Raw genomic sequence first — 27990 nt, forward strand, 5'->3', positions numbered from 1 at the left:
GATAAAAAATGTCGGGAAGTTTTTCGAAGGATGATTTTCCAAACACTCCACCCCCTACTCCAGGTTAATGTTTTTTTTAGTTTTCATGAGTGCATATTGCATATTTTATGAGTGCATACTGGATATTTCCCCCCCAAAAAATCTCATCCCTTCCCTCTTCTTTTGATAATCATTTTTTCCCCTCTCTAGAATTACGATAACAGTCCCTTTGTATGTAATAATATAGGTGGTATTGAGAGTTTATTGACTAAACTTGAAGCTTATACTCCTGTTGTATCAGACGCTACAACTAAATCCATTCTACAACACGTTGGAGTCAACACCGATGATCCGCAGGTTACAGTGCAATTCACCAACAATACATTGGGATGTTTTTACAACTCGCTCTTCAATATAGTGTGGGGGGGGGTAAACTACATTTATTTCGATCAGACGAAAAAAAAATCGAACTTATTCACTTATACATATATTTTAATAAATTGTTGATTTTAGATTGTTCGATTGATATCATCAGCTGCTCAAAAGTTCATTTCTGATGTTGCATACGATGCCCTTCAGGTAGTAGTCAGTTCATTTATACCTATCTTCTTGTCAAGTTCTTAAGCAAGAATCATTCTTTAACACAATTTTTACACAACAAATTATATTTTGATCCTTAAAATTCAAGTTAAAGCAAGTCATATTGTTTCATGGAGAAAATATAGTATTTTTTAAATGTTCGAAATGGTCATGTCTGACTTTTCATGTAGATCCGAATTTTCCATCGTTTTAGCAAAAATTAAAATTATTTTTAGAAGAAAAAGGTAGGAGTATAAAGTGTCTTGAGTTTGTAACTTTTGTTTTGAGATCCAACACTTAAGTTTTGCCCACTGAATACCTAGTGCGTTCTTCGAGTACAGAGATATGTGTGTGCAAGCTTATCAAAACCCTCTTCTATTCAGCTGCGCTGTGTTGAGTTCAAGGAGCATGGAATATAAGGGAGATGGAATCGACCCGGCCCGCCCTACCATATGGTTATACATGCCTTGCAGACGGGGTACTCCATTTGAAAAAAGACTTTTAGAGGGTCGTCTTTTATTTTTTTTAATTAATTAAAACCAATTTTTTAATATAAAAAAATACACCGTATTGCTAATATTTTTGTTTGCGTTATTCAGCCTAATTTTTTCTCAGACAAATATTTCTTATTCAAATGAAGTACCGTCTGCAAAGCATTCATAATTATATGGTAGGGCGGGCCGGGTCGATTTCTTTTCCCTTATATTCCATTCTCCTTGGTTGATTTACGTACAGTCTGAACTCAACACTGAATACAAGCGGGGGTTTCGATAAGTTTAAACACGCATATCTCTTTACTCGAGAAACACACAAAGGATTTAAAGGTACCGATGTACATCGGGCATTAAAGGTTACTTGAAATAACACTTACAGTCCCTTTAAGTATATTTAACTTTAACCTCCTTGTATTCAGCACTGTAAGATGCGAGGGGGAGGGAAGGAAACTAAGAAGGTGTCTGGCAAGGATAGAAAATATGCTCTAACCACGGATGATCTCGGTAAGAAAGGAAACAATTGAAAAATATTGTAAAGAAATCAGATTGTTGCAATATTTATGTGCGTTAAATATAACTTTAAAAATCTAGATATAATTATTAACATTAATATTTATAATAATAACAATATTTTTTTGCGTTCATAATTTAAAATATTTCTGAATTTTAAACACCAGGGGGCTCACCAAGCAAAAGTTGTAGTGCCAAGACCCCTCGCATTACAATTTTAAAACTTAAATAAACACAGTAATTACAATTTTAATTTATTAAGGTCCAGCCGTTTGGCTAGCTGTTGCTGACATAAAAATAAATACACATATATATATATATATACATACATACATACATACAAATATATATATTAGAAAGGAGCTTCATTAAATAAATTAAATTTATTAAATTGACGAATGGATGCCGCAAATAATTTTAAAGATCGAATCGTCTTCTTAGTGGGACAACCTGTATGTTCCTCACCTTGTTATTTTGATATTTTATTCCTTTAGCTGTTGCGCTCTCTGATAGAGGAGTTACTGTAAAAAAGCCGCAATATTATACTAATTAAGTAAGTAAGTAAGCTTTTATGTATTAAATGTGTATCTTAAGGGGACTGTAAGTGTAATTTCAAGTAAACTTTCATTTATATAGTGGCATGTCCAATTTACAACGATACTCTGTAAACTTTTGCTTGATCAAGGATTTTGTAGATATTCGGGAAATTAAGTGCCTAGTGCGAGTGTACATTAGCACGGAGGTACCTCATCGTTGTCCGGACAAAAGTTTAAAGAGTACCGTTGTGTATCGGACATGCCTCTTTATAAACGAAAGGTCACTTGAAATTTCGCTTTCAGTCCCTTTAAGCATTACCCTCGTAGAACGTAGATATGTGGGCGTGCATAATTCAAAATCAATAATGAACCTTTAAAATTTTCATAATACTAATTAATAAAAATAGAAGATATTTAGTTGGACTGTAGAGTGTAGATCGTTCACGTTATTTCCAGCAACCCTTTGATTTATAGCCTATTTTTAGCAGGACATTTTAAGGATGAGGTAGATTTTCTTAATTTTAAAGCTGATAATTGAGCTTCGCGAAAATTTAGTGTACCCTGGCATTGACTATGACTTTACTTCTAACCTTAAGTTTCCCAGAAATCTTTTAAGTGCTATGAACAAAAGGATATCTTTGTTAAATTTGATCATTCAAAGGTTTGAAGGGTACCGTTGAAAATAGTACATCACACTCTACAATTAGAGATTATGAAATTGCGTCGAAATACCCTTTAATGAATGAAGTTGATTGTTGAATGTTTGTTTAATCTGAAAACCGTTAAGGTTTTGTTATTTGCTGACTGAAATAACAAAACTATATACATCATGGAGTCTACTTTTCACTGCAAAAAAATTGGTAAGTTGCCTTAATGTTAAAAATGATAATGCTAATAATAATGATAATTTTGATAATAATGGTAATAATGTTAATAATGATAATACTAATAATAATGATAATAATGATAATACTAATAATACTGATAGTAATGATAATAATGATAATAATGATAATGAAGATTATAATGATAATAATGATAATAATTATAATAATGATAATAATGAAAATAATCATAATAATCATAATAATCATAATAATGATTATAATAAAAACAATGATAATAATGATATAAAATGAAGCTAATGATAATAACGATAATAATGATAATAGTGATAATAATGATAATAATGATCATAATGAGCATAATGATAAAAATGATAATAATGTTATTAATGATAATAACGATAATAATGTTAATATTATAATAATGATAAAATTATAATGATTCTAATAATGATAATAATTATAATAATGATAATAATGATAATAATGATAATAATGATAATAATGATAATAATTATAATAATAATGATAATAACGATAATAACGATAATAACGATAATAACGATAATAACGATAATAATGATAATAATGATAATAATGATAATAATGATAATAATGTTATTAATGATAATATCGATAATAATGATAATAATGATAATTGTGATAATAATGATAATAATGATAATAATGCAAAAAATGTTGATAATGTTAATAAAGATAATACTGATGTTAATAATGATAATAATGATATTAATAATTTTAATAATAATACAAATGATAATAATGATAATAATGATAATAATAATAATAATAATATTAATAATTTTAATAATTATACAAATGATACTAATGATATAAATTATAAAATAGTAATAATGATATTAATTATAATAATGATAAATATTCAGGTGTAATATTTGAACCTCCAGCAATAGTTATTCTGTATCGAGACAAAGAAGTTTGCAAGAAAAGAACAATGCCAATCAGGTAGCTTTAACAATTTAAAGAGTAATGATAATTTAGCCTTTGTCACCCCAAGACTAACCATGAGTGTACACAAAAAAAATTCTGCCCATTCGGTTCAGCTGTTTGGCTGGCTATAGGGAACATATATACGAATGTCTTGTTTTATTATACAGAAGACGGCTATAGGGAACATATATACGAATGTCATGTTTTATTATATAGAAGACGGCTACAGGGAACATATATACGAATATTTTGTTATATTTTACAGCAGACGGCTATAGGGAACATATATACGAATATCTTGTTTTATTATATAGAAGACGGCTATAGGGAACATATATACGAATGTCTTGTTTTATTATATAGAAGACGGCTATAAGGAATATATAAACGAATGTCATGTTTTATTATATAGAAGACGGCTACAGGGAACATGTATACGAATGTCTTGTTTTATTATATAGAAGACGGCTACAGGGAACATGTATACAAATGTCTTGTTTTATTATATAGAAGACGGCTACAGGGAATATATAAACGAATGATTTGTTTTATTAATAGAAGACGGCTATAGGGAACATATATACAAATGTCTTGTTTTATTATATAGAAGACGGCTATAGGGAACATATATACGAATGTCATGTTTTATTATATAGAAGACGGCTACAGGGAACATGTATACAAATGTTTTGTTTTATTATATAGAAGACGGCTACAGGGAATATATAAACGAATGATTTGTTTTATTAATAGAAGACGGCTATAGGGAACATATATACGAATGATTTGTTTTATTATATAGAAGACGGCTATAGGGAACATATATACGAATATTTTGTTTTATTATATAGAAGACGGCTATAGGGAACATATATACAAATATTTTGTTTTATTATATAGAAGATAATATTGTTGGGCAGACAGATTGGGTTCATTGTAAACTGGGTAATTTTTTTGATTACAATGTATAAAGTTTTCATATTAGATCGGGTAACATGTTTACTGTTTAGCCATCATATTTGATATTATTATTTTATTGTTGAGAAGGGCAAATTAAAGGTTTTTATGTAATTTATTTTCTTAATTTAAATTACAAATGAAATAAAATAAATGTATTCAGGGATTTAACTGAGCTGAGTGACTGTAGTCAGCTTAGCTCAAGACTAAAAACCAGACATAGGAAGCATCTAGGCAGTATTAATCCTATCAGACTTGAGATTCTTATCAGGTTTGTAATTAGTGTAGACTGGAAGTTTATACAGGGTTACTCACAAAGGATAAGACTTTTATAACTAAATTTACCTGGCTATTAATAGACTGAAATTGGTTGTTTCTAAGACCCTTAAAGTGCCATCCTTTGTGAGTAACCATATTTTCTGAAAGTAATTTTGAAAATTGGGGAGGGGGGGGGGGGTGAAATAGAAAAAGGGAAATTTTACTTTTGCAATCTTTTTACTTAAATTTAAAATTTGCGTTTCTACGTCTAAAATTTCTTTATTAGCGAAATGATCGTAAAAAATCTATAAACCACCAAATATTTTTAAGCACAAAATGATTTTGAAAAAAAAAATATCTTTGAACATTAAATGATATTGTTTGTTACATATTTGATTTTGATTGTATTAGGGATTTTTTTGTTTTTTATTGAAAAAAAAGTGCAATCTATTATGCCGAAGAAAACCTTTGAATTCTAAGCGTCAAACCTGTCTGTGTATTGCAGTGGGAGAAATGGTCGGAACCTTACAATTGACAGATGACAATACATTAATTAATGTTCCTGTAATAAAGGTTTAAAGGGTTTTAACAAGTGGTCACTTGAAATTACGCCGACAGTCCCTTGAACTAGACAATGTTTAGATTAATTCAAGAGCACATGAAGGGAAACAGTAAAGAACAAGGACTGGAAAATATAAGGTTTGTTTAAAAGTTTATGTTAAATTGATTTANTTAAGACAGGGGGTCAGCCAAAATGATTTTATTCCATAAACCCGTTTTTGTATGTCAAAGAAGGCTTGGACGCTTAAAAATATTTTTTTTGATAGAAGTCTTTAAGTGGTTTAAATGTTATGTTTTATTTAAGAATTTCGGCCACGAAAACCCGCTATTTCATTGAAAACTCTTAAAATAGGATTTTTCAACATGCTACTCTGAATACGTTAATGTTTTTGGGTGCTGCTGGAGGACCTAAATCTTTTCTATATGGCTTTTTTAATCCTCAAATATATTTAGATTATCCCAGACCTTTGTGCTTTTATGTACTTTCCTATAAAATATATGTTTATCTGTCGAAAAGCTCACTGTAACAAAGACGACATCTAAAGATATTGCAGGATTACAGGATCCATTCAAGGATAAATATATGAACGGGAAAAGTAATTATAAATTGAAATCATTATAAATAAATTCTAGCTACAACTCATACAATGTTTGTAAATGAATACATTATCAGAATATATTCATTTTGTCCATTCTCACCATGAAACACAAGACAAATGCATTATAAGAGGAGTAATGAGACAAAAACCAGTCACCCCCCATGACCCCCTAAAATACCCCACTGTGTGGGGGGGGGGGGCGCTGATTCCATGTAGAATGGTGGTAAACACTTAAACAATGATCTATGCTTGGGAATCTAAGAAATATCAAAATATCAAAAACCAGTCACCCCCCTTGACCCCCTAAAGTACCCCACTGTGTAGGGGGGGGGGGCGCTGATTCCATGTAGAATGGTGGTAAACACTTAAACAATGGTCTATGCTTGGGAATCTAAGAAATATCATAATTTCAAAAAGATTGTAGCCTGTTTGTTGCTTTTACGAATAACTTAAAGGTTTTCTGAAAATTTATTTTTTAAAGCTTTTTTTCAGAAAAGAGTTTGAATTGAACCCTGGAGAGGATTTGAATAAACTATCAGATAAGGAAAGTATTTATTCATCAACTTGTTTTGCAAGTTTTCTTATTTTTTAAAAAGATGAATTAGAACAGATCACAAAGATTCAGAGTAAACATCTATATCAAGTTTTAATCTCTGTTTGTTTTTCCTATCATTACTCGGGAACCTCTTGACTGTTTTGCCTCATGTTATTATTTGGGAACTCGGGAAAACCACGGGAATGTTCTTAGCTAGGTTTTGAGAGTGTAAATTAAATAGATCGACTAACAATTTTTCAATTAAAGAAATATGGTTTCTGTTTTCCAAAAATATTTATTCCTATATAAATTTGATTAAAATCAGGAGTTGAGAAGAAGAAAAGAAATAATGGATCTTTCTTTTGAAAAGAATAATATCAAAAAGGGAGACCCAGGTAAGCGGGAGAAATATTTAATCAAAAAAAAATAAATTTCCAATGAACAAATTTTAACTTTTTAGTTTGAGCCAACATCACATCGTTTTTTTGTCCTAGCTGAAAATTTTTATAAACTATCGAGAGAAAAAAATCATGGAATAAAGATATTTTTAGATACCTCTATATCAGCATGTGTATATTTGTTTCGGGCGGCTTTAAAACAATTTGTACAGGGTGAGTCAAAAAAGTGTGATTTGCGGCGCCTGGTGCAAAATTGTACCTTTTTTGTACTACTCTTCTGAATGGTGTTTTTTCAATATATTTTTTTTTAATTTGTATTATTTTGGTACTCAAATGGCCCAAAAAAAGATCCGCGAGCCTTTTTTTCTCTCAAAATCAAAAGTTCAGAAAAACAAAAATGTGTAAATAAATTATTTCTATCGAAATCTAAAATTTAATTGAATCACAGAATCGCAGAAAATTTGCAAAATTGTAATAAGAAAATTCGCAATTTTCAGTTCTGGTCTAATTTTTACGGAAAAATTGTTTTTAATGGTTCTTAAGGTTTCAACTGAACAGCGTATAGACTTCAGAATATACCAAGAAGAAAGGAAAAACACCATACAGGAGATTTGCACAAAAAGGTACAATTTTGCTCCAGGCGCCGCAAATCAGATTTTTTTGACTCACCCTGTATGTAAAAAAATCTAACTTGTCCTTGCTAAAATTATTTTACAGAAAATAGTGTTCAGAATTGTAGAATCTATGCTCATTACAAATCCGTGCGAAGAAATTGAGATATCAAATATGGACCTGCAGTTGTCCATATCAGCATTGTGCTTTATGTTTTAGGCGCCTTAAAAAATTGTAAAAAAAATCTAACTTTTCTTTCCAAAAATAATTTTACAGAATTTTTTGACATAGTTGTTTAGAAGTGTAGAATGTATGTATACTCATTACAAATCCGTATAAAGTAATTGAGATATTCAAAATCGACCTACAATGTGTAAAGGGGGTAGAAGGTAAAGGGGGGTGGAAGGTAAATGTGGTGGAAGGTAAAGGGGGGTGGAAGGTAAATGTGGTGGAAGGTAAAGGGGGGTGGAAGGTAAATGTGGTGGAAGGTAAAGGGGGGTGGAAGGTAAATGTGGTGGAAGGTAAAGGGGNGGGTGAAAGGTAAAGGAAGAGGGGGTGGAAGGTAAAGGGTGCGGAAGGTAAATGAGATGGAAGGTGCAAGGGTTGTTTAGTACTTTGGCTTAACTTTATCTTTTTACTTCAAGGTTTTGTTTATGACAAGAAGGTTGAGTTCAAGGGCGTGAAGGAAGCAGCAGACTGGGATTCTGGATCCGACATAGAGGACAAGAATCCAATATCTGAAAGAGATCCTGAAAACATTGTTTCTATGGATCCAGGAGGCAAAGACATGGAATCAAAGATTTTAGAGAACTTAAGTGGAGGTTTTTCTAACGCAGGGTCAAATGTTGGAGGTCTGGAGGATCTTAAACCAAAAGTTAGAGGTCTCGAAGATCTTGGACCTCGGTTCCCTGGATCCTCAAACCTAGGATTAGACTCGGGTCCAAGCAGCGACAGTTCAACCCCTGTAAATTCTCCAAAAAGAAATCTTCAGGTAAAACAAAAATTCCAATTCAGAGTTAAATATATCCTTAAACTGGCTGTTATACTTGATTTTAATTAGGTTTTCTGTTTATATGTTTGTATCCAATAAATTTATAAATGGCTAAACCGACACCTTCGAAAGACTATAAAGTATGGCTGGTCGAAAACACCAAAAAAGTTTTAATAAATAAAGTACAAAGAAAAGAAAAGAATGGTGGCTTGAAAAACAACAGTTATAAGCTTAAATAGTTATACTAGATTAATGTGCGTAAAGCGCCATAGAAGAATCATTCTATTTTTTTTGCTGTTCAGACGCTGGTAAGTGCAAACAAGAAAATGTTCGGTTTGGATTCTCCTGAGCGGAGCGAGGAAGAAAATAAACCGGTTCCTGCCGCTGCAGCTGTCGATCCTATCGCAGCGCCCCGTAGCATGTCAGCAGGCGAGGACGAGGATGCTGAGGAAGACGACTTTTGGTAAAACATCAAGGATTGTCTGATATTGTATTTTCAAACTACGCACATCCGCTATACTATACTTCTGACCTTCGTACATCCGCTATATTTAACTTTTGACCTGCTTGCATTTGGTTTTACAGCTACCAGCTTGACATGTGGGCGTGGCTGCAAGCGCCTGGCTTCTAGCATATCCTAGCCGCGGCGTTCGGGCCCCTAACCTGGACGCAGTCGGTCCACAAATTATGTTAACCTAACCCTCAAATTATACACATTAAACAACTGTCGTAGGTTGGATATTGTTGTAAGTAGAAAGTTAGTAGGTCAGGAGTTCAGATCAACGTATCGACGATGTAATATTACCGAACGTCTGATTTATTTTTTCTATATGTCCATTGGAGCCATTGAACCTCTCTCCATAATTTATTCCCATCTGTCTGTAATTTTGTAGATTTTGGATTTCATTTTCACCATGTTATGGAAAGTTGACAGTGAACACCTTGTATTTATTCGAGCCAATAAGCATTTTTTGGCAAACAAAACATTTACCTGGTATAACGTATACAATAATATGATAGTTACCACAAATATTGCAATTTTAACTTCTTGTGACCTTTTTTATATTCGTGATATTTTAAGATTTTGTGTAATTTATGTAAATTATATTCAATATTTTATTGCAAAGTTCACATATTTTATTGTTCATTAACATGCTCATTGTTCACCATGACACCAAGGTTTTTCCTGATACGATAGTCTCCTTCCGTTGTTTTTCTAAAAATCACTTTAATTTCAGATAAAATGGCTTTTTGAAAGATATTTTTGAAATAGGACAATCCAGTATTAATAAAATAGGTAAAATATTATAGAAAAATATAATGATAATATCATCCTGTATTGAGATTCCACCTTAGGTGAAGTTTAAATTTAAATTAAAATAATTGTAAAAAATTTACAAACTATTTAACTTAGGCCGAAATTAACCTTTATTTCTACATAATGATGGTTATTATTATTATTATTATTATGGCGAATATTACTTGTTAGTCCTTTTGCGACTTCAGAAAATATCTGAGTTTACAAAACATTCATATTTTTCATTCAAATTAGACATAAGAGGAAGGTCATGCTCATGCGACATTATTGGAACGAGTTTGGGACCTCGTAGCTCCTTTTGTTTGATTTTACCATAAGTATGAGAAAATTTGCCCAGTCACATTTTAAAAATTTAAAAGATGTTTTTTCTTCTCTATTTAATAGCTCTTTGAGAAGTTATGATTGAAAACATCTAAGATTTCAATTTTAAATGTAATTTACTCTAGTTTGACGTGACATTGTTTAGGAATCTATCTGAACTCGTATGACAGAACTAGTTGTTACCGGTAACATGCCAGGCTCCCAGCAAGAGCAGAGTACTGTACAGAGCAGACGAAGTAGAGACAGGTATGAGAAAAATCCGCAATTTTCAATTTCAATTTACCCGCCATTGAAAAGATGGAAATGTCCGATTCGCAATGGTACCCTTGACTGATCAAGTTTGAATTAGTTATGAATATTTATAATTTCGAAAACTGTTTATTTTTCATTGTGGGTTTTCTACAAAGGCGACTTGCATATTTCTACTAAAGGAAAACATTTAGGAATCATCATAAATAAACATTTTTAATCCGAAAATATCTTCCACATTATTGATCAGAGCTGGAAACTTTAGAATGGTGAATATTGAGATCCTCTCTTTTTCTAAATATCGAGACTAACCTAATCTTGTATTTGTATCCTGAAAAGTGTATAAAATTCAACCAATTTGAGTCGCGTATTTGAAGCCGGAAATTTCGCGTATATGAAACCGATAAATTTGAAATTTCGCGCGCCATTTAAGATTATATGTAGAAACGGGAGGGACTCTCAAAATTAAAAAAACCGGTTTTTTGATTTTTCTCTACTATATCCAAGAAAGAACGGGTTTAGAAGAAAATCAAAGTGTGTCAATTGGATACTCAGATTAAGTAACTGGTAGTAAGGATTTCTCATTCTAAAGTTTTCAGGAACTCAGATAAAGTTTTCAAGGGTACCGTTCTAAATCTGGAATTCTCATCTTTGTATGGATCAGGAATGCTATATACTTTGGAGAAAAAAACTCAGCGGGAGCGGTTGAACGAGCGGTTGAGATCTAGCCAAGACTGAAAAAAACCCGGGTGTTTACAAAAAACCCCAGCCCGGTGGGTTTTATTGTGTTGTTTTGGGCTGTTTGGGGTTTTTCGATTTGAAAGTCGTTAAAACCTACTAAATTTGATTTTTATGCCAACCCTTTGCCATTGATCTTCACTTGAAATTTAACTGCCAAAAATATTAAAAGAGCATTTCTCAATAACAGTAAGAACACCTTAGCTGAAAACTTTTGAAATGTGGATCAAGATAAATGCCTGATCTTCTCTTTTTGTCAATCTCAAGATTAATTTAATCTGAAGTATGTATCCTCAAAAGTATATCTAACTCAACCAATGGAGTGGCGTTGAGGAGAAACCGGAAAAGAAAATCAGAGAACCCGGGAAATTTGAAATGTTTCGCGCCATTTAATGAGAGAATCCTCATTGGTCGGAATCTGAAAGGAATATCCAAAAAAGAGAGAATAAGAGCGGATTTAGAAGGAAATTAAAAGTGCCCACATTGGATATTTATCCAATTCTAAAATTTACAACTCCAGATGTTCTAATAATGGTTTAGTTCTAGGCAGGATTTGTTACCTGATGACCCGGCTGGTCGACCTACCAGACCGGAGAGAGTCAGGAGGCAACAGGTCGAAAGACAGGTATGAGAGCAAGTAAAATTATTCACTGATTAGAAGCGAAACTGAGGTATTTCTTAGGGANTACCAAAAGCAGTGATTTGGTCAACAAATTTTAGCCAATTTGGTTCAGCTGTTTTGCTAGCTATAGGTACGAAGAGCTTTATTAAATAGAGATGTATTTTTATTTATAATATACAATATACATAGATCGAGGAGGAAGACGAAGAGGAACTGAGTTTAAAATACGGAGCTCATCATGTGATAAAACTGTTTACTCCAGTCACCCTGTGTATGGCAGTTGTAGTTGCTACAATATCATCTATAACCTACTACACGGAGAAGGTATCTTTGTTTTTATAAAGTAGATATCTCTTTAGTTGCTACAATATCATCTGTAACCTACTACACGGAGAAGGTATCTTTATATATAAAGTGGATATCTCAGGTGTAGTTGCTACAATATCATCTATAACCTACTACACAGAGAAGGTAACTTTATATATTGAGTAGATATCTCTGTAGTTGCTACAATATCATCTATAACCTACTACACGGAGAAGGTATCTTTATATATAAAGTAGATATCTCTGTAGTTGCTACAATATCATCTATAACCTACTACACGGAGAAGGTAACTTTATTAAGTAGATATCTCTGTTTGTTTGTTTATAAGTCCGATCATAACTCATGATTGAACCCCTGGACCGATTTGCCTCAAATTGGGCACATTTTATTGTTATATTTGTTTGGTAAATTTTTGATTTGCATACAATATATCCCAGTCTAAATCAGGAAATTTTTTTTTTAAATATTTTGATGATTTTCCTGATTTCTCATTCATTTTTTTCATATTTTTATTCAACTACAAAGCAGGAGATATTACAAATAAACATTTTACTATGCAGTTTGGTCCTGCCTTACCTGGTTAGTTTTTTTTTGAGTTGTTGGCCCTAAGTTAGTGAACGATAATGAATATAATTGGATACGAACGTAAAATTCTCTTGTTTTGGGAAAGGTAGGGAGTTGATTGGAAGATGCGAGATTGTCAGGTAATCTGAAGCAGGGTGAGATCAGAGGGATTAATGTAGAGATTAACTAAATACACTCAACTTGAATAGTTTAAATTAACACTGTTCATTTTAGGGAACATATTTAGTGTACACACCGTTCCATGAGACTAGCGACAATGCTGGAACTATTGCTTGGAACGCTCTGGCAAATGCTGGTATTATGCTGGCCGTCATTGCTGTTATGACAGGTGAAAATCTTATTGTTAAATGAAAGTAATTACACAATCAGGTTTCAAAGATGTATGGATTTAAAAAAGTTAAGGTGGTAAAATCTCTAGTATCGATGTAAAAAAATTTTATCTCGATTCAAAACAAAACAAAAATTTAAGTTCGACTGGTTTTTAACTTGTAAATCAAACTTTGGTTGTGATGGAGTTTGACGGTTTTTTTTAAGCTCCTTGACACTAACCGGCGGAACTTTGAATTAAATTGTGTTATTTTATTAAGTGTTAATAATGAATTTTCATTCAGATACAAAATAATTACTTAACCCAACCTTTTTTCCTGTTATGACGCATTTTGGTTTAACTAACAGCTAAACTTCTCTTAAAACTTAATATTTTATTTTTATCAAGAATATTTAATGAATTTTCATTCAGATAGTAAAATATATATATATATATATATATATATATATGTTAGCTATAGCTGGCTAAACGGCTGGACCGAATGGGCTGAACTTTTTTAAGAGAACCCATGGGTGCCCGAGGGGTAAAATAGGCTAAAAAAATTGATTCAAAACTCCAATTTTTTTCTTTTAACCAAATTTTTTTAATCAAAATTCGATTTGACAAAATTCCACGGGCAACGCCGGGCACTTCAGCTAGTGTATAATAAAGCTCTTCGCTAAAATAATTATATATTTATATGTCGACTACAGCTGGCCAAACGGCTGGACCGAATTTGTTGGCATTTTTTGAGGTACCTCAGGGTGACAGGCTTAAAAAAAAATTCTTTTTCTCCCAAAATTCGAAAGAAAAAAAAGTTTTTTTATGATGTTTTTAAATTCCCCGGGAATTCGGCATAACCACGAGAATGTTCTTAGCCTGGTTCTGGGATTTTAGAAAATTTTTGAGTGACTTCACGTATAGGGAAAACTCCAGGCATAGCTGGGTTTCCAAGCTAGTATTTTTATATGTTTGTTTTTCGACCCACTCAACTTGAATCTTGAAACCAAGCTATTTCCATGGGCACCCGAGTTCCCACAATCAAAAGTTGAAGCAAATCGGTCCAGGGGTGCTTGAGTTATTATCGGACTCACATAAAGTCAACCAGAGATTACCAATTGATAAAAATACTTACTTGGAGTTTTGCCCCAACTTATCCCCTCTGTATCTACTCATCAAGACTTGTTTTCATGTGAAGGGGGAAAATTAATGAATTGATTAAACATTAGTTTTTTGATGAAATTTTGTAACGAAAAGTTCCGCGTCCTTTCACGAACAGTAATTACATTCTGTCACAGGCAAGCAAATTTTCATGAAATGATCTCAACATTTAAAGAAAAATATTAATTTATTTTCCACGGACACATTATTGAATTGACTTATTAATCAATAATAGCATTTCTCAAACGTTAAAAAAGAATATTTTTACCAGAATGATAAAAATGACTTTTAGAGAGAGAGGGGGGGGGGGGGGATTTTTAGAAAATAGACACCTTTGTTGTGCTTGGTTAACTATTTGAAAGACTGATTTAAAGTTTAATGCTACTGTTCCTGTTCTCCTACCTGTACCTCTCCGAAGTTCTGAAAGCATACAACCTGCCTATGGATTACATCACGCTCGGTGAGCTCAATTAATGGACTGGATACTAAATCCCGTTTGTCCAAAAGATCAAATCCGATGCTGCAGCGCAAGGACCCCTAGCCTGTAATATCCCCAGAGCTTGGGCCAAATATCCAACCAAAATATTGATTATTTTTTATGGCGAATTTTTAACACATGGATTTTGAAGGTTGGGAAAATGTCTTAATTGAGCATCTCTGTTCTTCGATTTTCTGTACTAGCTCTCAATTTACAATTCCTCAGTGAAATATTTGTTTAAGAATNGGGATTAATGGGACCTCATCTGGCAATATTTCTTTACTTAGACCTCTGGAGGAATTTAATAAAAATAAGGGTTCCGGGTAGCATCAATGCATAGTCAATCCTCATTGTTTTCATTTCAGCGATTATAATATGGAATTTTGGAATAGTTGGAATGATGTCAATCTACTGGAAGGCACCCTTGATACTTCAACAGGGATTCATAAAATCTTTTACTTTTTATCTTTTCAGAAAATATCAATTCAGGTTTCATTAATTTCATTTACAATGATATTGATAACTTAGTACTGAAAACTTATCGTGTATAAAATCAGACGTCAAAAGTTAATAATATTACTTTATTAGTTCTACACAGAAAAGGAACAGAATCAATTTATTTTCTTCTTCATTAAAACTTTTGTTAGAAAACGTCAGTGTTTTCTTTCTCCCTTTTTATCTCATGATTTTATTTTTTGTGTGTTTAAATTAGAAACATAAATAATAAAAATACAGTTTTCTTGATTGTAAAGTTGAAATGAAACTATCCTCGTAGAGTTAAAGAAATATTTTATAAATATGGATTGATCAATTATACAAAACCACCAAAATGTTAATAATAACCAGAAAATAAATAAAATGATATGTTTAAAACATTGTGTCAGATGAAAAGAAAGAAACTAACTGGCAATTTTTATTAAATGTTTAAAAACAATAATTTTTTAAAGAAAATAAGATTTGTGGAAAACGCTATGATTTTTCACTCTGCCCCTTAGTCAGGGGCGTATTCAGGAATTTGTTCATGGGGGGTGCTTAATTTTTTTTTTCACACGGGGGTGGGGCTCAGCACCCGTTGGGGCCTAAAAACTCCCTGAAATCCATAGATTTCACTGGTCAAGGGGGGCTTAGACCCCATGGCCCCCCCCCCTGTACACGCCTCTGCCTTTTGTTTGACATATATTTGAGTGGTAAGGGATAGTCTTTGTGTACACTCTAATTAACCATCTCGATCTCTACTGTGAAAACAAATCTGAAAAATACTTTCTTAATCCCTAGAAGAGCACGATCACCAATGAATTAATTTAATCCTAAGAACGGCAAAAACAACAGACCACTGCTCTGCTTGATCCAGGGATCAAGAACTGTAAAGTTCTAATCTCTGATTTTATGAATATTGGTGGTAGGCCTACCTGATATTTGTGTCTGCCCTGATGGCCCTGATATTTATCAAGTATCTACCCAACTGGACTACCTGGGTTGTACTCGGTGTAATTAGGAATATTATCAGGACAATTGCTAAATACCCCAAATCATGAAAGGGACTGTGAATGTAATTACAAATGATCTCTCATTTAGAGAGAGCCTTGTTTCCGAATCACAATGGCACCCTTACAAGCTTGTGATCAAGAATGAATGAATTTCCATGTTTTCTTATTTAGAGTTAATTATTTTCAAATTTTTTAGTTTCTCTAAAAATTTGGCTGTCAGAATAAAACACCGAAGTCCCGTAAAACGACAATATTTTCCATATTTCGTAAAGGTTTTTAGGGTACCGTTGTGAATCGTACAATCGTGAAACTACAAAAACAGGCCCTTTAATAAAGGTATTTCTGAAATATTTATAAGTAATAATAGTTCATTTAAAAAAGATATCTTCTAGATATTTATAAATTTATAGTAAAAAATAAAAGCTCTTATAAAAAAACTATTTTTAAAATATTTATAAATTACAAGTTAAGAACAGTTCCTATAAACAAGCTATTTTATAGATATTTATAAATTGCTAGTAAATAAGAATATTTATAAATTGCGAGAACAGTTCCTATAAAAAATCTATTTAAGAGTTATTTATAAATTGCAAGTTAAAAAGCTATTTTATAGATATTTTTGAATTGCTAGGTATTAAGAATAGTTCCTTTAAAAAGTTATTTTTGAAAATATTTATAAATTGCGAGTTACTAAGAACAGTTTCTATAAAAAAGTTATTTTTGAGATATTCATAAATTGACATTTAGTAAGAACAGTTCCTTTAAAAAAGCTATTTTTGAGATATTCATAAATTGACATTTAGTAAGAACAGTTCCTTTAAAAAAGCTATTTTTGAGATATTCATAAATTGATATATATGATAAAACAAGACATTCATGCGTACAGCCGGCCAAACGGCTGTATCGATTGGGCTGACATTTTTTGTGGACATTCATGGGTGGCCGCGGGGTTTTATAGGCTAAAAAATAGAAATTTTTGTTTGTTCAAAATATTTTTTTTCCACGGGCAACGCCGGGCCCTTGTAGTTAGTAAGTTCCTTTTAAAAAGTTATTTTTGAGATATTCATAAATTGATAATTAATTAAATGTCCTGACTGATAAATAATTAAGTTTGTGGGATCTGTTTGCTGTCCTTGCCCCCTTTGGACCATTAAGGTTAGTGCTACATAAATTTTTATTCCAATTAACAATGTTTTATAATCGGTCTTATTCAAGAATATTTCAGGAGAATTTGTGTAAAAGCACAACATATTATTTTTTATCTTTTTTAACGTTTTTTTAAATTTTTTTTCTATATTTTCCAATTTTTCGTTGCAGTTGCATAAAAAATTAAACTGACCCATTATTATTAAATGTTAGTACAGTACAATATGTAGATTGTAGAATGTAGGTATTATTTATATAATAAAGCTCTTCTCTTTTATAAGGGTAACATAGGCTATATTTTTTTTATCAAAAATCAAAAAAAAAATTTTGAAAAATTGTATTTTTTTCTTCAAAACTCCGCGGGCAACGCTGGGCACTTCAGTTAGTATAATTCAAAGCTTTAATATTTGGTTGTATGCAATACGTTGTGACTGTGAGTCCTTATTGTTCTTGCAAGTTTAATTTATATTGTTTTCATAAAGTTCCTGATTTAGAATTCTGGTAGAAACTGCTCAAGAACGAAATGAACAGATCTTTCCATCCCTCATCTACTCCAGGTAAATATATATAGATATATAGATAAAAATATTTAAATATAAAATAAAAATTCTCCAGTTGACCTGAAGATTGTTTAAAACAAGAAACATATTGTAGTCAATAAATAGTACAGACATGCCATTCAATCAAGTTATATTATATAGATATGTTTATTGTAAATACTTCAGTTTAATGGGACTTTAGTTTAGATGTAGATGAAAGTATGTCCATCTTTTATGAATTGCACTGGTTCATAGATTCTTAAAAAAAAATAATTAAATAGAGATCAGATATTAAAGGTAATTTGAATTAAGTGGAATGGTTTATGCTCTTGTTGCAACAACTACTACAGCTGATGGGGAGGAAGAAGAACAGCAGGCACCAGCCAGGTAAACGTTAAACCGTACTGATACACAATTAACAGTCTTCTTTTGTTGCATTTTTTGTAATATCAAGCTTTTCTCGGGGATTTTCTTATTTCTGTTAACCATATTCCCGCTGGTGGGGGGGAGGGGGAAGTTTTTTTTACATAAATCCTAAATACCCATACCCCTACCTTTAGGTCTAAAACCAGGCATTTAAACTAACTGCCGAAGGACTCGGGAAAATTGCTTGAATGACTACTTATTCCTGTAACAAACTAAATCTTTGTTTTGACCCACTTTCAGTTTTCAGAGTTAGATCGACTTCAGCTTTTTGGAAAGCCTATGGCAAAAGGAAACGGATTGCACAAGTTTTGTAAACACATTTTTGCAAATTTGCATCCAATCTGTCAATAGAAATTTGCACATTTTCGTTTTTCTTAATTACACATCATGTTATTAAAAATGTTACAAAGTTTTTTTTTTTGCATATTTTTACAATATAACTGGATTTTGCAAAAAAATAATTTTTTTGCAAATTTGTTATTTTTTTGCAGATTCTTAAAGTAGAGCATAAGGCATTCAATAGAGGGGTCAAATTGACCCCCCCCCCCCCCCATCATATCCTGGTTTTCAAGTACCCCAGCAGGGATAGGGTTAATGCAAGCGTATATAGCCTGCAAAATATAAAACTTTTACTGTAGGTTGAATGTTAATAAAAAATTAGTATTAATATTCGAACTATTTTAATAACAAATCTGCGTCAGCGCAGTTTACTATCACACCCAAAGAAAATTCCACTTAACCATACAATGTCTTCACAAATAATATTTCAAGTCCATAAAATCTGCTACTAAAAAGTCTCATTAAAAAAAAATAATAAAGTATACTTATGAAAAAGTTCCTTACGAGTAAAAAAGTTTAACTTGGTATTGCGGAACAAATTCAACTTGTTTCTGGTTCTCATGTATGAGGGTGAATTATTGATGTTTTTATAAGACACACCCTGTACAACTGAAGACACCTTTTACGTGCGTAGTAACTTTGATTCCATTAATTTCTTTTCCCAGAACTTTCTGCATGTATTATCTTATTCGATATAAATTTTCATGAGTCTCCTTTCAAAACTGAGGTCTTTACATTTAAGAACGTCTAGTAACCTATTTCATTTTTTATTTGTGTTGTGAGAACCCCACAACTCACAACAACTTGCACCAAACGGGCACCGAGGACCAAACAAAGGGGGTAAATACCATTTAAAATTCTTAGAGGATGATAGAGAATTCCATTAACTCCATAATGGACCAGGAAAACTTATCTCATTGTCCCCGTGAGATATTGATGTTTGTATAATGTAAATGCAAAAGTATGATTTAACAGATGAAGATAGAAGAGCCAAGATGGTAGATAAAAATAAAAGACTGGAAAAGAAATGAAGTATGTCGAGATAGAAGAGTAAAGAAAAACTAAAGAAGGATTAGGATAAGAATTATTGGGAAAAATGGAAGGTGAAGATTGTAAAGGATAAAGGATTAGGATTAAGACAGAAAAGTATAGGATCAAGATTTAGAATGAAGATGGAAGAAAGTAAGAGGATTGAATGATTTGCTCCCCAATACCAAGTTAAACTTTTTTTGCTCTTTAGGAACACTGTGTATACCAATTACGTTTAAGTTGTAGATTTAAACATATTTAATTACGCATTAAGATTCAATCATATTCAGGCATTAAAAGCCAATTAGAAATCTTAACCCACATTTTCCCCTGCTAATGATTATATTCTACGTATTATCCACAATCCAGATTAATCTAGTTTTTGTTTGTTATTGACAACTCCCTCCATTCCCCCCCTCCCCCCAATTCTGAGATAATTTAATTTAATTTTTCTTTCAGACGCAGGAGAATAGAAGAAAACTCACAAGAGAATAGGTAAACAAAATCATACAGATTTATATAAACAGTGAATGACATCATAAAATTCAATTATTATCTTAAAACATAGAATAAATGCGTTGTAAACAACCCTATGTAGATATAAATGAAAATTTTTAAGAGTATAAAAACAAACAATATTTCAATTTCCAATGTCTATCTTCAAGAATCTAATCTTGAGTTAAAGAAAAATGAATTTCTTACAGTAAACATTAAAGAACTTTGATGCAGATTTTGATGGAAAAATAATTCCCGCCCGGTCGAAATGCCGGTTTTTAGGCACACACTGTGCAGTACACACCCTACCCCAATATAGTATATTTACACACACACCCTCCTGTATAGTATATATATATATACCCCACCCCCTGTAAACAGTGATAGTTTATAATTCACATTTACTTTTTAAAATTGAATTTTTGTGGAAAAATGGTATTTATTTCATATCAAAATATTTATTTTCAATAATGTCAAATTATTTATTTTCTCAAATCTAGCGAATATTACTCTGAAAAAAATTAATGAGTATTTATTAATATGTTAAAAATATCTATTATGTATTTGTACCTTATGTATGGAATGATGGTTGATTGTTTGTTGTTTATCAAAAATTCCAGACAAAAATTACCGAAGACAAATCTGGAAAACTTATTTTGAAGAATTAGACGTTTTTTTTCTCGTAAAATTGCGATAATTTTTGTTATTTAACTCAACTTATTATTGTTCCAGTGCCATGGCTTCAGGAAGCGCTAGGCCTGAAGCTAGAGATACTGGCGGCCGAAGGAAAGGATCGGCTGGCCGGCCGAGGGAGCATGGTGGACGTCAGGACGAACTTGATGGGTTTACCGAGGGATGGGGACAAGAGAATCCACAGAGTAGGGAAGAATCGCGAGCACAGCGAGTTAGAGAATGGGTAAGCAAAATCTGAATTTAAACCACTGATGTTAGATGTTTTGTACGACCTGCATAGTTTTTATAAATGCTATTTTTCATAAATGCTCCGGGAAATGTAAACAAACCTGAGTTTACCCCCCCCCCCCCCACCCACCTTTAGATTCTCAAATGCTTTGTTTAGATGGAAGAACACCCTGAGGAGCATAGAGCCCACCTTGCTAGACAACGCCAACAACAACAACAGCAGGTAACAAATTTATAGCAACTTAATCAAACAACAACAATAGATAATAACCCAGCGATAACAACATGAGGTAATAACAATATAGCAACTTTATTAAGCCACAAAAGCAGGGTTGGAAAAAAACAGGTTTTTTTCAGAAAAAACTCAGTGGTTTTTTGGGTTATATTTGATTTTGGAGTGTTTTTTTGGGGGGGGGGGGTTTTTTTGAGTTTTTCAATTTGTAAATTCATATTAATTTAGAACAATAAGACTTCTGAAGCAATAGGTGAATTTTATATTAAGTTCTTAAAAATAATAATATTGTTGAGATAATAGGCTGTAATCATATATAGATACACTTCAAATACAATAATATCACCTCCCTTCTTCATAGGGGGCCTTCATAGGTGAAATACTGCAATTTTTTTCATAGAATATGTAGTTCTATGAATTTTAGGCTACTTCTATTTTCTCACTTGGATACATATTTTTACTTCGATTAATCGCTAGATAATTATATGCTCAAGAAGGAAGACCATTGTTAAATACCGAAAAACTTCGATTCACTTCAACATAAAAATGCTAAAGGGATTTTATATCCTTATTCTATCGCAACATATTTTGAAAAATCAATTTAGTTGATAGTAGACCTTTTATCATTATAAGAGTGAAGAAAAAACGTTTATTAGAAGTCTATAAAAACCCAATAAACCCCAAAAAAATCCACTTACAAGTGGGTTTTGAAAGTGGGTTTTATTGTTTTTTTTTGGGTGTTTTTTTTTGGGCTGCGACAACAACAATGGCAGGCAATGACAAAATGAAACTACAACAACAGCAGCATGTAACAACACGGTAGCAACAACAATGTAGCAAAGCAAACATCTAGAGTAGTGACATCAATATTGGGTAACAACTGTGGCTGTTGTCTGATCATTAATTTCATTTGGATTTCTTTGCTCTGTAAATAATAAATGGAGTGTTAGGTATTAGTGTTATTGTAAATCTCTGGGATTTCACTGGATTTCTCTTATGTATGCGAAAATAGTTTTTGACAACTTTTCACCACAGATTATAACGGGGTTGGTAGAAGCCTAAGAAAGTTATGTGCGCATGCCGCGTTGATTTACAAGACAGAGAGAGTCTGTTCTAGCCGCGATACTCGGCCCCTAGCCGGGACGTTTGGCCCCCTTGCCTGTCATAACCTAACCCTAAAATATTTACTAATCTCTCTCTTCTTATAATTCAACGCGGCCAGTGAACGTATCTTCCTTGGGTAACTGCCAAAGGGGTTCTGTACAAAGATACTCATTCAAGGGGAGCATTTACCGACCCTGCACCGTTCCTTCTGTTCAACTCTTGTTTTAAAAAAGTATATAGAGTAATTGTCAATAAACTATATTTTTATTATATGATTACTTTACTAAAATGATTCGTTTTGGTCTTATTGACAGGCAGTATTATATTATCATAATTTGATTTTTTTTTAATACTTTTCTTATTTAACTTTAAAAGTCTGGTTTAAATAGAAAAAGTACGATGATAAGGTCTAAATTGTTTTTGTATTGTTTTCTGCTTCTCATTGGAAAACAAATTTATATTTATAATTCTTAGAAAATGGAAGCCTTTTTTATTGGTAAAATAGTGATTAAATGAAACTCTGTGAAAAACGTATTTTAAATACCAATATCAACTAAGGATTTACTTAAGTTTGATTTATTCACTCCTCTCGGTCGAATTGCTTTGAACCAATCAGATTTTAGCGTTGTTGATTTTATGATCATTATCCAAGCTTGTGCTTTTGACTTCAGAACTACCGAATTAATTAACTTAACTTGGTGTCCCATGCAGTAGTAGGAACTTCTGTGTCGGGAAACTAGGGATCAAGCATTTATCTCCATATTATGAAGAACTAGGGATTACTTAAGTTCCTCTTAAATATCCCGTGGTGGTCATATCCTGAAGTGATATTTTTCATCGTTTCCGTTTGATCGTCTGTAAGTATCAAACAGACACGCATACACCAAACATAAAAACACATACACAATCACGACTCTCTCCACTTTATATATCGTCAAAACCATTGAAATCTGTCTGTCCCAATTATGAATAATATCATTTGTTTTGTCTATTATTATGATTGGATTAAACCTGGAAGAACATTAAACAAGTTTTTCCTGGGACCAAATTTAATGAATTTGCAGGGTCGCTGAACTTCCTACAGTCGGTTCAAATTTGAATCACGGATTTAAATCCTTTTTGAATCTTAAACTTTTAATCGGTGATTCAAATTGAACTGGCAGTTTAGCCACGTAGCTCATATTCATTAGATTTGGTCCAAGGTAAATTGTTTTTTTAGACTGATTTAGTTGGCTTTGGCCGTATATAAGATGCTGTTTTTTTAGATGGAGGAGGATGATGAGGATAGAGGAGTAAAGCTTGGTTTAGGAGATTTTATCTTCTACTCCATCCTGGTTGGAAAGGAAAGTCAATCCTTGCCTACATTTCTTACTTGAAATATGCAAATGTTGAATTTTCTGAAGTTAGAATTTCAAGTGACCCTCAATTTATCTATTTAAGCTTGAAAAATGACAATATTTTCCACAATATTAATTTTGTGACCAGCTTTGTGATTTGAAATTACAACAAAGTCACTTGAAGTAAGTTCTTGTAAGGATGACATGGTTGAACTAGGCTAGTAGTAATGGTGACTGGAATACTACCCTGGCATGCTTCGTGGCAATTCTGATTGGACTCTGCTTAACCCTTGTCTTCCTAGCTTTGTTCAGGTACTGGACACTGAACAGTTTACAGTTGGACCCATAAACTGGAATATGAAGACCACATTTCAGGCAGACGCTGAACTCCAACCTTCGAGTGTGCGAGGTGGGGAAGACTTCACTGCAGATTTTACTTTTGTACATGACCACTTTTTCAACAATTTTCAATTAAATTAGTATTTATTTAGGGTTAGGTTAGGTTAAGACACTTTCTGGGCCGAGTGCTGCGACTAGGACAGGCTAGGGGGCTAAACACTGCGGCCACGGTTTAGGTTAAGTTAGGACACTTTCATTTATTTAGTTAGGTTAGGTTAAGAAACTTTCTGGGCCGAGCGCTGCGGCTAGGACAGGCTAGGGAGCCGAGCGCTGCGGCCACGGGTTAGGTTTAGTTATGACACTTTCTGGGCCGAGCGCTGCGGCTAGGATTCAATCTCGATCTTCAAATGTCATCCCCCCTTAATCATGCTTTTAATCTAGCGCGGCAGTGAAGTCTTCCCCACCTCGCACACTCGAAGGTTGGAGTTCAGCGTCTGCCCACATTTCATTAATCGTTTGTGCACTCATAGTTGCTGTGTTTTAAGTCCATTGGATTGTACTTATTAAGATAACTTAAGCCTAATAAGCCATCTTTCTATTCAATAGTTGTTGTACAAGCTTATATATTGGACGTTTCACAATAAATGCCGAAAAATTTCAGCTCATTCACAAATAAAAATGATAAAGAAATTTTATATCCTTTTTCTATCGCAACAAGTTTTGAAAACTCTGATGTAGTTTTGTGTATCTTCTTGGGTTTTTCAATTTTTTATTTTAAAAAAAACAAGCACTGCAGATGATCGATTGCTTCAAAAAAATTCTACAATTGGATTTGTCTGGTTTAAAACCCGAAACCGTCTGTAAGTCCAGAGTGAGTAGGTTGACTACTTTGATTAATTTAATATTTTTTAAATAACTCATTATTTCTACTTGATTCACTTTGTTAAGATCATTGGTTTTCGTCATAGAAAATGAATAAATGTGTCAGTTTTAGTGCTGTAAACTCCCTAAAATCAATACAGCTGATAGTAAACCTTATTTCTTGAAGAGTTTATCATTACAAAAGGGAAGAAAAGGCAATAATTAGAAAAATTCTTTTAAAAAAAAAAACAATATAACCCAAAAAAGCCCATTAACAGCCCACCAACCCTGGCCTTGTCCAATTAAAGACGGCACCCTTCTAAACTTTTTAAGGCCTTTTTTTTCTTAGGCAAAACTTGATGTAGGCAACAGGAAAATGATAATTTTTTATTATGGGGGATTCAATAAAAACACTGCAGAAATAAGTGTTGTACAAAAACACTTATTGGATAGAACATCTACAAAATCGTTGTTTCTTAGTTATAAAGGTTTTAGAAGCTCGGGTTTAGATCAGATATTCCAATCCTTAATGGAGAGTCACTTTTAGTGTACAGTCCCTTGAATAGGTCCATGAAGGTGTTGTAACGTGAGTTTTGAATAATATCAATTTTCCTCTTGTATTTCAGATTTAAACTTGATTTGATTTGCTTTCTATGAAATGACACAAAACCATTTTCTTGTAAAGAAGCTTGATCACCTCCGGGAGTTTTGATTAGGATTAGGAATAGAAGAACTTCCTTCTCTTGATATATTCCTTTAACTCTATAAAATAAAGCTCTTCACTCATATATATATATATATATACGAACTTGGGAACCCAGCGTTGCCCAGGTTGCTTATAGTTACTCTTTCCGTTTACCCGCACTTGGTCGTAAATTACGACCCACTCAACTTAGATTCTCTAAACCAAGCTGAGAACATTCCTATGGGTCTCCCAAATTTCCCAATCAATATTTGAGGCAAATCGGTTCAGGGTTTCTTGAGTAATGAACGGACAAACAAACAAGCAGACAATCAGAGGAGATTTCAACTTTACATGTATAGATAGATATATGTATATATGTTAGCTATAGCTGGCCAAACGGCTGAACCAAATTGGCTGAACATTTTGGAGTGAACCCATGGATACCCTGTGGGTAACATTGGCTAAAATGATTTTAACTTGATTTTCCAGAAATTTTTTTTTTAGCTACAATATTTTTTTTTCACAGCACTTCCTACTGCACCGAGTTCAAATTTGAACCACGGATTCAAAGTTAAGAAGGTTAGAATCAGTGATTCAAATTCAAACCGGCAGTAGGCAGTTTATATTTATCAAATTTTGGCCCTACGTATTTGTTTCTTGAAGTTGGAGGATTTTTCCTGTTATTTAATTGGACATTTGTTATGTTGTTTATTATGTTTTTCATCATTTAGTTTTCATCCAAACTAGGATGCAGCATATTAGGTTCTCAACGAGTTTTATTAACATATTTTATCTGTGAAATAAACGTAGGTTGAGTGATGAATCATAGCATATTCTATTTTATGCGTTTATAATAAGTATTTGATAAACATATCCGGTATGCAGCTATCATTACTAGAGGGAAAATTTGCTTAAGAGTAACATTAGATGGTAAATAAGAAACTGAAGATTAATTCAAATTTTGAACACATGTATCGACAGTAGCCTCTTTCATTTTTTTGTCTCCATTTATCAATAACTAGTTGAAGTGCCCGGCGTTGCCCGTGAAATTCCATTATTAAATTTTTTCCGCATAAGATTATAATATATATATGAGGGAAGAGCTTAATTATGTAGATTTGTGCAGTTTCTTATATTTTAATCATTTGAAAATTAAGCTTGATGTTTCTTGTTTAGACGCGCCCTGCCTGCTCTGCCCATCTCCATCACTTTTGGTCTTATCTTCTACTTCCTCACCAGCGAGATAGTGTCTCCTTTCTGCAATGTTCTCTCAGCTGATCAAATATTCATCTAAAGACCGCGGTATTCTTACTTCTGGAATGTACTGACAGCTAATCAAATATTCATCCAAAGACCGCGTTATTCTTACTTTTAAAAATTTTCTGTCAGCTGATAAAATATTCATAAAAAACGCACTTTAAATCAGAAAAAAGCTTCTAACCATCCGTTTGATGGCTGGGATAGCTGAAATTCATGAAATATACCTAAATAATCGATAACCATGATTAAATCAACAAATTTTAAATATTAATAACAGTTTACACAAATTCGAAAAGATGGGTAGAGTGCTTTTTTCAACATTGCTACTATTTTTTATCGTTCTAAGTTTGTTTTAAGAGTATATGGTGTTTCAGCTTTTACCCGTTCTTTGTTATTTTATAGGAATTTCTTTGTATACTCTAAAAAGAAATTTGGCTCGAAATAGAAATAGTACCACTTAACAACCTTTCCTAGATTCAAGACAAAAACAGATGATCTCTTTTTCTTTATCTGTTTTATCTGTATTTGATGGCGACGGTATTGAGAAGTGCTCTAACAATATTGACAATTACCTCTCTCCACCATACTTCAGACAATCCAATATAAGTTGATAGCAGCCCCCCGGTCCATATTTTAACCCAGAAACTAATACACAAATAATTAATTATTATTATTATTGCAAATATTCTGCATGATAAAACTTTTCATTATAGTTTGATTGATTAATTGTCATTTGATTCATTATTGCATTTACGTTGTGATATGTTTTGCTTGTATTAATGTTTTATCTAATTGATTAAATTTATTTTCTTAATACGTTTGGGGTATTGTTGGGACAAGTAATATGTACTTTAATTA

The 27990-nt window shown here is 32.5% G+C and overlaps 3 protein-coding genes across 5 annotated transcripts; all 3 read left to right on the top strand.

Annotated features, from left to right (window-relative positions):
- Positions 1-8: 8 nt before the first annotated feature.
- On the top strand, positions 9-1576 carry LOC111704692 (transcription initiation factor TFIID subunit 10). Its single transcript, XM_023477006.1, has 4 exons — positions 9-63; positions 227-336; positions 493-558; positions 1472-1576. Exons 1-4 carry the CDS (start codon positions 9-11, stop codon positions 1574-1576), a joined length of 336 nt encoding a protein of 111 aa, XP_023332774.1.
- A 480-nt stretch (positions 1577-2056) lies between these two features.
- Positions 2057-10070, top strand: LOC111704703 (centrosomal protein of 19 kDa). 3 transcript variants are annotated; one of them, XM_023477023.1, is made up of 9 exons: positions 2057-2119; positions 2886-2958; positions 3852-3930; positions 5036-5143; positions 5773-5829; positions 6783-6834; positions 7151-7220; positions 8480-8826; positions 9129-10070. In XM_023477023.1, exons 2-9 carry the CDS (start codon positions 2928-2930, stop codon positions 9291-9293), a joined length of 909 nt encoding a protein of 302 aa, XP_023332791.1. In that variant the 5' UTR covers positions 2057-2119; positions 2886-2927; the 3' UTR covers positions 9294-10070. The 3 variants fall into 3 exon arrangements, with proteins under 3 accessions (XP_023332791.1, XP_023332790.1, XP_023332792.1); XM_023477022.1 differs by having other exon boundaries at positions 2057-2115; XM_023477024.1 differs by lacking the exon at positions 5036-5143 and having other exon boundaries at positions 2057-2115.
- LOC111704694 (presenilin-1) lies at positions 10036-27948 on the top strand. Its single transcript, XM_023477007.1, has 17 exons — positions 10036-10123; positions 10611-10711; positions 11993-12077; positions 12264-12398; positions 13200-13333; positions 14829-14914; positions 15298-15371; positions 16336-16427; positions 17530-17574; positions 18060-18122; positions 18417-18491; positions 20358-20393; positions 21126-21309; positions 21472-21537; positions 23916-23993; positions 24205-24299; positions 27049-27948. The coding sequence occupies exons 2-17, from the start codon at positions 10629-10631 to the stop codon at positions 27164-27166; spliced, it is 1449 nt and encodes a 482-aa protein (XP_023332775.1). The 5' UTR covers positions 10036-10123; positions 10611-10628; the 3' UTR covers positions 27167-27948.
- The last annotated feature ends 42 nt before the right edge of the window (positions 27949-27990 follow it).

Source organism: Eurytemora carolleeae, unplaced genomic scaffold (assembly GCF_000591075.1).
Source record: "Eurytemora carolleeae unplaced genomic scaffold, Eaff_2.0 scaffold627, whole genome shotgun sequence".
NCBI lineage: Eukaryota > Metazoa > Arthropoda > Copepoda > Calanoida > Temoridae > Eurytemora > Eurytemora carolleeae.